The sequence below is a fragment of the Myotis brandtii genome, unplaced genomic scaffold, assembly GCF_000412655.1.
Source record: "Myotis brandtii unplaced genomic scaffold, ASM41265v1 scaffold440, whole genome shotgun sequence".
Classification (NCBI taxonomy): Eukaryota; Metazoa; Chordata; class Mammalia; order Chiroptera; family Vespertilionidae; genus Myotis; species Myotis brandtii.
The window spans coordinates 4,911,859-4,927,606 of NW_005366834.1; the positions used below are offsets into that span (position 1 = coordinate 4,911,859).

Genomic DNA, 15,748 nt, shown 5'->3' on the forward strand with positions numbered 1-15,748 from the left:
TGCCACCCACCTATGTGCTCTTGACTGGGAATCAAACCTGCAACTTTTTGGTGTGCAGGCCAACACTCTAATCATTGAGCCACTAAGCACTATATTTTCATTTCAAGTAGATAGGCTTTGAGTAAGTGTTTGAGAGCAAGAATGAATTAGACTAATAACTAAGTTAATTCTACAGAGTTGCAAACTCAGTGTCCTAGGATACAAGGCGAACAAAGGTCCAGGAGGGAGAAAAGCCATGCTCACCTAAGAGATCAGCCTCTGCTCAATCCTAAGTAATGCCTACTTGTGGGCAGGAGAGTGTTAGAAAAGGTAGCAGCTTGTAAGACTCAGTGAATGAGAAGAAACCAGACCATCTATGGCTTGAACCCTTAAAAAGTACAAATGGATGCCCAGTTCTCCTCAGAGAACACCTTGTGATGTAAAATTCCTCAATATTAGTCCTTTTATTGAAAGAAATCTATTCTACTCCTTAAGATTCTTGTTTCCTTTCTGGTTTTAGCTATGTTAGAATTATATTGTAGTTGTTGCTTAATTTACTACTAGGCCAAAAAAATAATCACTGACAACTATTAATCTGTATAAACTAAATATGCATGTAAAAGTCATTACCTTACACAAAAGTTTATAAAGCAAACTTTCTGTACCATAAATGGAAGGATATGTGTTTCTGAGACTTGCCCTTGAAGAGTAAATAAATAAGTTGGGAAAGAAGAATAACACATGTCAAATAATCACAATGAGACTTGATTATCTAACAAAACTTCCCAATAACTGGAAATGACTGCAAAACTATAAGTCATCCAACAACTGAAGCCCACTTAGGACTGGAGTTACTATAGTGCAATGTAATAGTGGGAGGATCAAGTCCTGAAAGTTCAATAGATGGCAGTATTTCCCATAATACTAAAAATTACAGATGTTTAACTGATTTGGGTAAGTTTTAATGTTCATGAAAAAGAAAATATAATTGATGAAGATATTGACATTGTTGTGATATTGCGATAGCAAATATTTCAGAGGAAGAACCATAGTTTTATTACATACATTTTCATAAAAACAAATCTAAATGTATATAATACATTGAACACCAGTATTTTACTTGAAGGAGGTATTCAAAGAAACACACAAAAAGCTTCTTCTTTGATCTGTAGTGTGCTTTTAAAAATGGCATCCAGTTGATTTTATTATGGCTACAGGCATATTATTTTGAAACTTGTAAGGATTTCTTTAACATCAGCATGTGATTTATTTAGATAATTGTCTCTATATACTTTTAAAAAGTACATTCTTCAGCTGCATGGTTACTTTTCTGTTTGTAAATTAGTTCAAGCTCATCCATATGCTAGTCCAATTTTCTATATCCACACATTATTTTTGTTTGTCAGCTACTGAGAGATATATGTTAGTGTTTCCCACTATAATACTAGAATTTTCTATTTATCCTCATACACACAGAATTAGTAAATGATATCTTTCACAGATTGAAATTTTTTGTGTGAAACCTTTCTCTTTAACTTTAATAATGGTTCATTCTTGAAAGTCCAATTTTTCTGATATTAATATAGCGATACCAGGCTATTTACTCTTTTTCCCCAGTTAATATTTGGATGTTCCCATCATTTTACTTTCAAACTATATTGTTCTTATTTTTAAAAGTTTCTTTAAGCCACTTTGTGTTTGTTGTTGTTTTCTTCTATTATAATCTAGGGTTACAATTTTTACAAGTTTTTTAAATGTGGAAGAATATTTTAGAGAAAGCACATTGGCATCAGTGAAGAGAATGACCTGGAATAATGAGGAAGTTAAAAACATAGGGAGCAAAATATACATAAATACTAATCCATAGCCGGATGTCATAATTGATGATTTTTAAACTATTGTAATTTTTTATTTCAAGTTATAAAATTGTGTTATCTTTTACCTCCTTCACCCATTTATCTACCCTTCTCCCATCTCATCTCTGACAAATACCAGTCTCTTCTCTGTATCTATGAGGTTGGTGTTTTGTTTTAGATTTCACATATCAGAGAGAGTATACAGCATTTGTCTTTCTCTTTTTGACGTATTTCACTTAGCATAATACCTTCCGGGTCTATCTAGGTAATTGCAAATGGCAAGATTTCATTATTTTTTATGGTTGAATAGTATTCTCTCAGAAAAAAATGTCTATTTAGGTCTTCTGCCCATTTTTTTAACCCCTAGAGTGCCGGGAGCGCTATCATGCTCCTCCTGCAGTGTCACTATTAGATGCTAGTAGTTCACTCTTTATGAGGGGAAAAAAAAATTAAAAACCTTAACTCAAAATGCCTTGGCAATTTTAACATAGTTCCTAGGATATCGGTTGGCACTCAAAGGGTTAATAAATTGTTTTGGATTTTTTTATTGTGATTGAGTTGTATGAGTTCTTTATATGTTTGGTGATTAACCCCTTATCAAATCAATGACTTGCAAATACTTTCTCCCATTCAGTAAGTTGCCTTTTTATTTTGTGCTTGGTTCCCACTTGGTCTGAAGAAACATGCTTCTGATATTAAAGTTAAATATTTGTTAAATCATTTCAGGTTGCCTGTTTAGAAACTTACCAGTCATAACATGTCAACCATTTTACTCTTTGTTTAAAATTTATTTGGCTGTATGCTACAGCAGAATTATCATTTTTTTCCTTTATTTACTCTCTTTTGTATAGTTATTTATGTTTATGGTCATAAGCAGAAATTTATTTGAAGTGCTTTGATTGTTTCTAGTTAGGTTTTATGAATCAATTTTCCACAGAATGCTGAAAAAAATAGGAATTATTTTCAATTAGAATTTATAAATTTACCATCTTTTAGCTTTTTATGAGTCATGCATATCATTAAAAGTGAGAGAATATTTGCCCAGCTAGTGCGGCTCAGTGGTTGAGTGTCAATCTATGAACCAGGAGGTCATGGTTTGATGATTTCCAGGTTGTGGACTCAGTTCCCAGTAGGGAACATACAGGAGGCACCCCATCAATGATTCTTTCTCATCAATAATGTTTCTATCTCTCTCACCCTCTCACTTCCTCTCTGAAATCAGTAAAAAGTATTTAAAGTGAGAGAATGTTCAAAAGTGACACACTGTATCTTCACTTTGAAGAGAACAATAACTTTTCATAGGATAATCAGCTTTGCTATTATTGACACATCATAACACAGAATGTGTTAGGTTAAAGAATTTTAAATATATTATTTCAGAGTGCAGTGAAGATTCTCATACTGGACTATTGTGTTTTAATGTGTGGCATTCAAATAGCTATAGTATTAGTAATATGCTTTATTCATGTATTAAAACATTGCAGGCCGACCTTAATATAACGCTTAATGATTAAAATTTAATAGAAGTTTCTTAGATGCAGGGAAATTCCTTATTGCTTGTGTGTCCTTTTCCTAAGTTGAAAGCAGCATTTCCACTGTAAACTATCTGCATAAAACAATTTAAAAGAGAGATTTAGAAACCTTCTGGGTAATCTTGTTAATGTCAGGCAACCTAGATAATTCAGATATTATGGTATCTAACCATTTATATGCCAATCAACTTTCTCCCAGAATCATCTATAAATACATATTTTATATTCAACTGGTCACTTTCTCATATAAATACTATTCATGTAAGAAAAATATTAATTAGTCACAATGAATGTGATGATCAGATTAATTAAAGGTTTTGACGGCAGTGGCTTGGGTTAATCTTAGGGAATAATTTATTTGCTTACCTGGCAAAGTCACTGAAGCAAGGATACAGGTCTTTTAAAAAGCAATTAGAATCAATTCTATCCTGGGGAAAATGTGTGTTAAAAGGGACAAGCTTCATTGAGCAAAATGCCTTTTTATTATTCCCACCATCTTCCTTTCTTTAATGTACTTCACCTAATCATTAACATTTTATGATGCCTTCTAAGAAATTATGTGAAAAGGATCACATCTAGCAAATAAAATTATAGCACAGTCAGAAACAAAAATATGAAATAATTGTATTTGTATCTTTATGCTGTGTACAATTACATAGTATAAAACCAAAATAGGTAATTTTAGCACTATTTAAAGATATCTTTAAAACTTCCTAATGAGGTAGACTATAACAGAAATCATTCATGTATATTCAAACTAAAGGAAAAATACTAATATACTACAAATAATTTGTTTAAAACTAAATAATACCCATTTCACCTTCATATTTTAGTTTTCCATTCAGAGAATCAGAGCAAGGTTAACATATTGAAGACAATTTATATATTTTTGTAAAATATATTTCTCATTTTTATTAGATTCTCCCCATCATTATGGATTCCCAGCATTTGTGGTATCCCAATTTTTTCCGTGCTGAATAAAGATTCAAATACCAGTTGCTCAAATCTTGATTTTACTTAACTTTTACTGTGATAAAATGTAAAGAACATAAAATTTACCATTTTAACCATCATTAACTGTTCAGTTCAGTGGGATTCACGTTTTTACAATGCTGTGCAGTCGTCACTACCTTCCATCTTTAGAACTCTCTGCATTTGCAAAACTGAAACTTTGTACCCGTTAAGCACTAACTCCACATTTTCCCCTCCCCTCAGTAACTGGCAACTGCTATTCAACTTTCCGTCTCTGAATTTTACTGTTCTACTTACTTCATATTAGTAGAATCATAAAGTATTTGCCCTTTTTTACTTCATTTAGCATGATTTTCAGCTTTATTCATACCGTATATTAGAATTTAATTCCTTTTAAAAGCTTTTTAATATTCTGTTGGATATTATATTGCATTTTCTTTAGCCATTTGCTACTGAAGGCCATTTGGGATGATTCTGTCTTTTGGATATTGTCATCAATGCTGCTATGAATATTGGTGTACAGATATATGTTTAAGTCACTGTGCTCAATGCTTTTGTGTGGATAGCCAGAAGTAGGATTGCTGGATCCTATGATAATTTTACGTTTAACTTTTTGAGGAACCACTATACTGTTTTCATAGAAAATTTACTATTTTACATTCCCAATGGCAATGCATAAGTGTTCCAATTTTTCTACATGCTTATTAATACTTATTTTCTTTTGTAAAAATAATAGCTATTCTAATTTCAGTTTTTATAGTTCGTGTGTTTCTAATAACTTGTCAGTTTCCTATATATGTAAATTTTTTAGTATTTTCTTACAATTGTTTTTCTTTCTACAAAATATGTGGTTCTGGCTCCAGGTTGTTCTGATTTTGGTAATTTGACTTGTCTCTCATTTTATTGACAGTCAGTTGGTTAAAGGTTTGTCATCTTTGTTTATCGTTGCATAGAGAGAATTGAGAATTAATCTGGTACTTGCTGCAGACCAAGAGCTCTGTTTAGGGGAGAGGGTGGGGCAAGAGCAAGTAAAAACACCACAGATCCTTACAGTTTGGAAAGTACTTTTTCTTAATGGAGTATTTGCTTGGTGGCTACGAACTTTTGGCTTTGCCAGAGCTCCTATAACTTTGTCCAGCCAGTTTCTGGTGTTTTCCATGTTTCCACGGGGAATCGAGGGCTTGGAGCTTCCTAACTTGCCATTTGGCTGATGTCAGTCATATCATTACTTTAGCAGTGGCCAGCAACTGCGGCTCGCGAGCCACATGCGGCTCTTTGGCCCCTTGAGTGTGGCTCTTCCACAAAATACCGACTTCTGCGCATGGGCCACGAAGTTTCAATCGTACTGTATGTGCGCGCCCGCATGTGGTATTTTGTGGAAGAGCCAAACTCAAGGGGCCAAAGAGCTGCATGTGGCTCGCGAGCCGCAGTTTGCTGACCACTGCTCTAGGGCACATGGCTCCCCGGGCACTCTGTCCACTCGTCCCTGCCCCAGCCCATCCTCCCTCCTGGCACAGCCGAGCCTGGCTGGTGTCCACAGCAGGAGCACCTTGTGGTCTGAGGAGATGCCACTTCCTGGAGACCTTGGCCTGAACCCTGTTGTGGAGCCCGATGAAGCACAAGTAGCATCCAGGGGAACAAGAGTTGAGGGGAGCATGTGTACTTGCTACTGACATCAAGTCTTCCAATAAACGTCATAGCTCCCTATGGCTGTAGTGGTGTGAGTACACCTATACAACAAGTCTGATGCCATGGTTTGATATTTGGGATGTCACTCATCATGTAGTGAATTTTACCTGTGAGAAGCAGACAAATATATGTGACAGGAAAGTAGACTGTGAACAAACTGTATCATTTATTCAGGATTGCTTGTCCTTTCACTCTCTTATCATGCTTTTCTGTAGGTGGTGTATATGTCCCTGCTACTTTAACTTTGGGCTTGACCAATGACTTTGTTTGACCAATGGAATATGGTGGTGGAAAGAAATTAAAGAGAAAGATTGAAGTTTCTGCCATACATACATTTGTGTTGAAATGATTTTTTAAAAAGACATAATGATGTGAAAAGACTATATAGAAATAAATTAGGAGGAGTGAAAATAATTAACACAAGTCATGCAAGCAATAAACAACAAAAGAATAAATAATAATATAGAAACAATGAAAGAAAAATGAAAGTAGAGAAAAATCTCTATATAATAAGCAAGTTAGTATATTATAGGTGGAGTGATCAGAGAAGAAAACTGTGAAATGTAAACTTTCCTTTATAAACAAAAAATAAAATAAAAATTTTGAAAGAGAACTTTTATGACTAAAAAAAAGGATTCAGAACTCAGACTCAGTTATCACTTTATATTTAAATATGAAAACACCATCTAAAACTAAACACATCTGATGATTTTTGTTTATTATAAAACACCAAAATAAACCTTAACTATGGATGCAGAAAATGGAGCAAATCAGCTGACTAATTGTACTTTTCTTCTCTGAAAAATATATACCCATCTTACAATATACAGTGATGCACATATGGACACTTTGGTTGGTTTGAGAGGGGTCTTTGTATCATATAAATTTACATCAAATCGTTATCTTTTTCAGCCTTCAACAAAAGAACAATTTATTTTACTATAAAGGATCTTTTCCAGTGATTCTTCACTGCTTCATAATATCTTTCCATTATTGATAACTGTTAAAATAATAACTCTTTTCTCTAGTAAATGCTTTAAGAAAAGGGAGGGAACAAGGAAACCTTAATCATTAATTTCAAGAGGGAGAATTAAGAATTGTTCTCACAAACCCAATTGTAAAATGTATTTCTGAAAATTGAATGAATGATCTCTTTGTCTCTCTATTTGCCTACTTCTCTTTTTCTCCGTCTCAAGCAAATACATAAGTGGAGATACTATACAGTACATACATATAATATATGCTTGTATAAACAATATGCATGGGTATATATGTTTGTGTGTGTGTGTGAAATTGCCGTCTGTCTATGTGGTTTTTTAAATTCACGTTAACCCTCTTGAAGATGGTATAGCACAGTATATAACTTTTTAAAATATATTTTTCTATTGATTTTAGAATGAGAGGAAGGGAGAGGGAGAGATAGGAACATTGATGAGAGAGAAACATCAACATCCATTGCACCCCTTGTCCACTCCAAACCTGCAGCCCGGACATGTGCCCTAATGGGGAATTGAACCAGCAACTTCATGGTGCATGGGTCAATGCTCAACCACTGAGCTGCTCCACGGGCCAGGCTACATAACCTTCTTGTGAACTCAGCGTACTCTGAGGATTCTTTTGGCAACAGAAGAAATGCTCACTGAACTGTAGCATAAAATTATTTAGATGGGTGTTGTTTTTTGTTTGTGTGTTTGTTTTTCCCAGAGAGTAATTATAGAGTAAATATATTATGGAAAAGCAAAAGATTATTCAACATGTATATTAATATTCTATGATTTATGACCTTTATTAATCTTATTTAGATAAAAGTGCATTTTTTTTCCTGAATAGCAAGCTGACTTTTTCTATGTGAATGAATTAATGGCCATGGCAAAACTTCAGGCTTTTAGTCAAAGATTTCTAAATTCATTTTTATTATACCCTATAAAGTTTCTCCCCTGTGTTTTTCACTCCCATAGAAAATTCTAATTCTCATAAATTAACAGGTAAATGAAAGTTTATGTATTACCATTATAATTCAAAGATCGTAATACCTAATTATTTGTGGACTGTTGTTTCTCAGGTGTCAGAATTTTTAAGGGTAACTCTATACAGTATTTATATACCTTCACGGTTAGTACTGGCACGTTGTTTTTGTTAGAATTAGTATGTAGAGTAAGTTTGATATAATTTGTTATTTTAGGATAATTTTATGTGTTTTCTTCCATTGTTAAGCACAGTATACTAAAATGTGTTAGGGCATAAATGAATTATATTGGTGTTTAGGGTTACAAAGGTATTATATTTATGTTAAACACAAATGTTTAAGCATTAAACACATGCTAAGCTCTTTAGAATATGCTTTCTTCCCTAGCAGGTTCTATTTTTATATTTTAATAATCTTTGTTATCAGAGACATCTTAAACTCATTGAGTTCATTTACATTTATCATAGTGTCTCTGTTTTCAATTTCCACTTCTATTAATCCTGTAATTCTCTAGCTAGAATATTACCTCTATGACTTATATAATAAGCACTCAGAGGCTGTATTTTACAAAATTTTTGTATTTTTTATCTTATTAGAGAGAATCTTTTTCATTATCTTTATTCCTTTATCTATTGAGGATATGGGTTATTTCTATATCTTGGCCAGTGTGAATACTGCTGCAATGAACATGGGAATACCAACTTCTCTGTGAGGTCTTAATTTCAATTCTTTCAGATATACTCAAAAGTGAGATTACTGATTATGTGGTAGTTCTATTTTTGCTTTTTTGAGAAACCTCCATACTGTTTTGCGTTGTGGCTGAACCAACTTACATTTCCACAAACAATGCACAAGGATTTCCTTTTCTTCAGATCTCGCCAATATTTGTTATATTTGTCTTTTTTAGTAATAACCATTCTGGCAGATGTGAGATGATATCTTATTGTTATTTTGATTTGCATTTTTCTGATGATTAGTGATGGTGAACATATTTTCATGTCTTCTTTTGAAAAATATCTATTCAGTTCCTCTCCCCATTTTTGATCAAACTGTTCTTTTAGTGTTGAGTTGTATAAGTTCCTTAATTTCTGGATATTAAGCTGTTATTTTATTAATGATTTTAAAATATTTGTTCCATCGTGTAGGTTGTCTTTTTAATTTTGCTGATTCTCTCCTTTGCTGTGCAGAAGTATTTTAGTTTGGTGTAGTCCTTCTGATCTATTTTTGCTTTGGTTTTCCTGTGCTTTTGATGTTATAGCCAAAAAATTGTTGCTACAACCAATATCAAGAAGATTTCCCCCTATGTTTTCTTCTAGGAATTTACATTTTCAGTTGTTAATTCATTTTGAGATGATTTTTGCATATAATGTAAGGCAAAGGTCCAATTTTATTTTTTATATGTGAATATCTTATTTTCCCAATACCATTTGATGAAAAAATTATTCTTTCTATATTGTTGTCTGCTGGCACCCTCATCAAAGATCAGTTGGCTTTATATGTAGGGATTTACTTCTGGGCTCCCTATTCAATTTCCTTTTTTATTTTTACTTTATTATAAAATTACTTTAAATTATTTTTAGAAGCTGACCAAAAATACGTGGTAAATCTACACTAATAAAAGAGAAACATGGTAATTAGCGTACGACCTCTACCCTTCCCATTGGCTAATCAGGGAGATATGCAAATTAACTGACAGCCAAGATGGCGCCGGCAGCCCAGGCAGCTTGCACTTCTGGGGCCCAGTAGCCAACTGGGGTCTCCCCATCGCCGCCATCAATGACATGAAAAAGTCTCCGGAGATTATCAGTGGGCGGATGATGTTCGCCCTCTGCTGTTACTCTCTGAGGTTCATGAGATTTGCCTACAAGGTGCAGCCTCGCTACTGGCTCCTGTTCGTGTGCCAGGCCACCAACAAGGTGGCCCAGCTCATCCAGGGCGGGCGGCTCATCAAATCCAACATGAATAAGAAGGCAGCAGCGTGACCGGGCAGGGAGGCGCTGCCTGCTCCTGGGCCTCTGGCTCAGTCACCAGGATGCCCTGCTGAGGAAGACCCGCTGAGTGCCGTTTTACTAACCCAACCATTTCCACCCACAGCGAGAGCCCCTGAGCCCCTGACCCGCCCCGGCTGCCTCCCAAGTACTGACTACTCTCCTCCCCCAACCAGTCCTCACAGGCAGTCATTCCCTGCTTCCCAGCCATGCTTTCTCTGAGGCCGTGTTGTTATCTGTTAGAGTTTACTGAACGCGCAACGGAAGAGAACAAAGCCTGTGACTCTCAGACCCGAGTGCTCAGAACTCTTGCCTTGTTCTGTAATGACCATGAGACAACCCCAGCTACACCCTTCAGATCTCACCCCAGGGTCTGAAAAGTGTCCGTTTCCATGCAGTGTGTATACTGAAATGCTGTGACTTAACGGCAATAAATGACTTAAATATTTAAAAAAAAAAAACAAAAAAACACTGTATTTATTTGCCATAGTTTTCACCAACTTAAGTTGATTGATCAAAGTAAAAATCACATTCACATGTAGGCTATATTCTTTTTTCTGTTTTCACTTTAAATTTCACATATTATCTGGAGCAGAAATGGAGATTGCACTACAGTTTTGCTCAACGTAAAAACGCAAACTTGACCTCCCTCATTTCTTTTTCTGTTGTTTATGGGTGTAGAGTTGATAAAATATTTTAATTCAGATATCTACAAATTCTTCATATGTAGGCTACTTTGCATACAAGTTAAAGTTTGTGTAAGTCTAGTATTTCATTACTAAGTGGTATACTGAAATTTAAAACTTGAAAACAACTTAATTTTATGTCCATTTAAATATTTTTCTTAATATTTTAATGCATTTTCTTGTAAAATAAATTTATTATCATTGAAATGTTTAATATAAAATATTTTTCAGAGCACTATCAGCTGTATGTTCCTGAGTCAGCTCAAGTTGGTTCAGCCGTTGGGAAAATCAAGGCAAATGATGCAGACACTGGCTCAAACGCTGACATGACGTACTCCATCATTAACGGTGACGGTATCGGGATATTCTCCATCTCTACTGACAAAGAGACCAGAGAAGGGATCCTTTCCTTAAAGAAGGTAAAATGAATATCATGTCAGTGATTTAGGCAACTGGCTCATTTTTCCATGAATGAAAATTTAGCAGGGGTATGAATCATCCATATTGTCAGGTCATTAAGATGATAAAATATTTCCTCTTGAAAATGTAATTACATTTTAGTTATGCAACATTGTGACTGGCTCTTTGGATACTCTTTTAGAAATTATATCTTGTATGTTGAGAAAACATTATGTTGAATACACCAGGAATGTCCCCCCTCATCTTTGTTCTAAGACAGTGGTTCTCAACCTTGGCTGCACATTAGAATCACCTGGGAAACTTTTAAAAATCCTGATTTCTGGGCCTCATCCTCAGGAAATTCTGTTTCTTTGTTACTAATGTAGTGGCCTCACCCCATAACAAAGCAACAGAATTTCCGGAGGATGAGGCCCAGTAATCAGGATTTAAAAAAGATTCCCAGGTGATTCTAATGTGCAGCCAAGGTTGAGAACCACTGTTCTATGATAACAGATTTCTTATCAATGTCAGTTATATTAATATCATTACTCTATGTTGTAACTAAGTGACTTTCCTAAACTACAGTAATGTAAAAATCTTTACCACATTACCCAACACTCCTTAGGATATAAGTTTATACTTGATGATCATGGAGCCATCAAAATAGCTTTGGTGAAACCATTAACCTTATTCCCCATTCTTTTTTATTCTTAAGATTTGTCATTGGATTGAATCAATTGCTTTTTGCTTTTAAGAGTACATAAGGCTCAGGTCCTTATAAAAAAGAAGTGGAGCTAATAAAATTACAAAAATCAATTTAAATGTAACGCCTAGTGAAGTGTATCTCATTCTTTAAATGTTTAATGACTTCAACTTAAAAATCTACTTGTTCAGATCCCTGGACTTTAATTATTGCATATTTTGATTCTGAAAGACTGGAGTGGGTGGGGCCAAGGAATTGGCTTTTTAAATTTTTTTTAGTCCTCACTGGAGGACATATTCTTTCATTGACTTTAGAGAGAAAGAAGGGAGAGGAGGAGAGAGAAACATTGATCAGTTTCCTCACATATGCACCTAAAACCTGGGTATTTGCCCTGATCAGAAATCAAACCTGCAATCTTTTGGTGTACAGGACAGTGCTCCAACCAACTGAGCTATGTACTGACCAAGATGTTTAACAAACACTCCAGATTATTCTGCAGTAGAATATGTTCAGAACACAGGCTGAGAAATTTCACCCTCATGTGCTATTGTAGATATTAATGTGAATTTAATTATCTATCTATCTATCTATCTATCTATCTATCTATCTATCTATCATCTGTCTATCTGTTTTTGTTTTGTGTATACTTTTCTATTTGCTCTATATAAAATCTCATTAATTCTTCTAGTAATCACAATTTTATATTGATTTAAAATTCAAGATTAAGTTTTTGTGTGTTTTTTTCTGAATGCTACACAGGGGCCTACAAAGTAGAACTTAAAGTGTGTAAGTACCTATAAAGCAGTAGTCATCACTGGTCTGTGTAAAATAATCATATCTTTCGGATTAGCATTATCAATCTCAGAGTTACTTTATTGCTATGTTTTATGTTGTAAAGCATAGAGATTTAAAACCTAAACGATATAACTCAGTGGGTTTTAACCTTTAAGAGGTACTGATTCAGATGGCAAGAAATGGATACAAGTCTGTCAAAGTCTGTTCCTTATTTAATCTCTAAAGCAGCTCACGTTAGCCAGCAAGGCAGAGCAGCTAATCTTCCCAAAGATCAAAATCAGCTGTGCTCGATAAATCAGCTTGCAGAAGCTCTGCACATTCCTGTCCATATCATTTCTTCATCAGAAAATTGCCAAGTTAAATTCAGCAGTCCATGGTATGGCACCTTGTAAATACAGTTTGATAACTTTCATTCATTGTTTAATGGAGCCTGACTGGGCGGAAAGGGGGAAAATTGATAAGGATGAATGCAAGTTGGTGCACTTTTTCCTCTGACATCAACCTCTAGCTAGGGATGTGCTTCTTCTTAGCAGTCTGTCTCCAAATCTCTTCTTGGGCTTTTTATACCAATTTGCACTCTTTATAAAGTTGTTCCATTTTTTTTTTCAATTCAAGGTTCCAACCCTATTTGCTCTTAATGAATATCAACAATATCGTTTGTAGTATCACTTTTCCTTTTAAACCTATTTAATTGCATATAGATGCTTACTGATTTAAACCAAAAAATCTTGAATTTGTCTCCATATCAATGAAGGGTGATGGAAAACATGTTCTTACTGTCAGATGAAATATAACTTTGGTCCTGTCATTAAAGCAATAGATGACATTATATCAAGTCTTTTAACCTTCAGTTTTCTTATTTAAGCACTTTACAAGGTGGTTATTAAACATATATAAAATATGGTCAAAATACACTTGAAGTTTGGCCTGGCTAATAATTACAATAATACCTCAATATCTACTTTTTTACTTGTCGTCCCTTCTTCCTGCATTTGCACCAAGCCTTTAAATATAGTTTCCAGACCACATCATGCTGTTATATAGCTGCCTTCCTTTGTTGCATGTTGTCCAATTCACCTGGAAGCACACAAAGAATGAAGTATCCTGTGGTATTATATTGTATCACAAGAACATGCTGTCATTCATGTGTCTTGGTAATCTACTTCCCCTTCCTCCTTTGTTAAAAAATATTTTGTTTTTCAGAGTTCAATTTAAGTATTGTCTTTGTAGTGCAACATTTTCAGGTATATTTCAGCCACAAATATCCTTCTTTGGATTATCTTTTCTATTTTTCACTTATTTCTTATGGTATAAAAGAGGGCAATTCCATCTCTTTCTTAAATTTGCTAGGTCTGAGAAGTAGGAAGACCTTATTCTGGTTAATTTACTGTGAATGCATTAGTATTTCCATGAATATATGCTACAAATGTATTCCTGTCTATAATAGCTATTAAATATTTTTATAACCAGGTACTTGTATTTTTATACTCTATATTATATAAAAATTATATTCTATATTATATGATTTCATTTAATAAATGATCCATTGAGATGGACAATGAGTAAACATAGTAAATTTTAAAATTATATTGTAAAATCTCAAGTTAATCTTAAGAGAAAAGTAAAATGGGTTTCACTATAGCCATACTATATCTATTCCAAATAACCACTTTTTTTAGTGGATTGTGTTTATTTGATTTTTTGACATCATTACTTTGCCTGGCATTACATGACAGACTAAGAATCAGAATGTTCTTTGCCATGGATTGTAAAGTTTTGAGGCCATGAACTACAAAGAGCAATATGCAAGGCATCCCAACACATTATAAATATACGTATAGGCAAATCCATGAGCATACTTTGTAAGAAAAAAAATAGTTTTCTAATTCTAATGAACTATTTACAAAAACTGAATATTCATTAGGGATGTTACTATTAAAAACCTCAGCCAACCTGATATTTTTATTCTTAATAGGTTCTAATATCTAGAAAGTAATACTCCTGCTCAGCCTGATGCTGAAGAGAGAAGAGTCCATTTCAATTCAGTGAAATCTATTACTGTGTTTGTAATAACTTCTGACAGAGAAGTGCCAAAATAGTATGGACAAAAATGTTCTTCTCTAGATACAATATAACTAAAAATTCATGAAAATGACCCAGAAAACAACAAAATTCCTCAACCTAGAAACTTAACCACAACAACAGGCAACAGCAAACTTTTCTTTAATAAAATGTAAATTAAAGAAAAATAAAAATGTACAACAAAATTGCAAAATTTCTAGCAAAAAAAAGTATATGGAAACTATGAGATACAGAATAAGTACTTCTGAGAGTATATTCATAATCCTAAATATATTAACGACAGAAGTAAAATAATAAATAAATAGAAGATATCACTAAAAATAGAAAGAATAAAAGAAAAAATAAAGACATTAATGAGGTTAGAAATCAGAAACATATTATATACAAAAACCTTAGATTTTGGAAAGAAAGCAAAACCTAAAACAATAAATAAGCTTTAACTAATCTTAATAAAAATAATGGAAGGAATAATAGAAAATAAATAGCTATAAAAATAGAAAGTGTGTCATAATACTTTATTAATTTTACACAAATAAATTTCATGTAAAGAATATTTTTGTAAAAGTTTCTAAAAAGCAACTTCAAAGACATAAAAAATACATATAAACTAATTTCATATAAGATAATGAGAAACTTGTGAAAGAACTACCCCTCCAAATTCTTCAGATTCAGTCATACACAAAGAAATTCTATGAAATCTTAAAGAGCAATTTATTCCAAAGATATTTAAGCCTTTCAGCACATTTAAAAAAAAGGAAGATAAACAACCCAATCAAAAAATGGGCAACTGACCTAAATAGATACTTTCCGAAAGAAGACAGAAGGAAGGTCAAGAGACATATGAAAACATGCTAAAAATCACTAATTATCTGAGAGATGCAAATCAAAATGACAATGAGATACCATTTCACACCTGTCAGAATGGCTATCATCAACAAATCAACAAACGACAAGTACTGGAGAGGATGCGGAGAAAAAGGAACACTCATGCACTGCTGGTGGGAATGCAGACTGGTGCAGCCACTGTGGAGAACAGTATGGAGTTTCCTCAAAAAACTAAAAATGGAACTCCCATTTGACCCAGTGATCCCACTTCTAGGA

General features: G+C 33.8%; 2 protein-coding genes across 8 annotated transcripts in view; both read left to right on the forward strand.

Annotated features, from left to right (window-relative positions):
- CDH18 (cadherin 18, type 2) overlaps positions 1-15,748 on the forward strand; it is a 686,463-nt gene that overhangs the window by 598,852 nt on the left and 71,863 nt on the right. For all 7 annotated transcript variants that reach the window (XM_014546326.1, XM_005874484.2, XM_014546327.1 and 4 more), the window contains one exon: positions 10,900-11,087. In XM_014546326.1, coding sequence (XP_014401812.1) covers positions 10,900-11,087 — 188 coding nt within the window. The remainder of the gene's footprint in view (positions 1-10,899; positions 11,088-15,748) is intronic.
- On the forward strand, positions 9,715-10,431 carry LOC102258633 (mitochondrial pyruvate carrier 1-like). The gene has a single exon (XM_014546331.1). It carries the CDS (start codon positions 9,776-9,778, stop codon positions 9,974-9,976), a length of 201 nt encoding a protein of 66 aa, XP_014401817.1. The 5' UTR covers positions 9,715-9,775; the 3' UTR covers positions 9,977-10,431.

Coding starts and splice junctions, on each gene's coding strand:
- LOC102258633 (XM_014546331.1), top strand. CDS start 9,776: ATGAAAAAGTCTCCGGAGATTATCAGTGGGCGGATGATGTTCGCCCTC.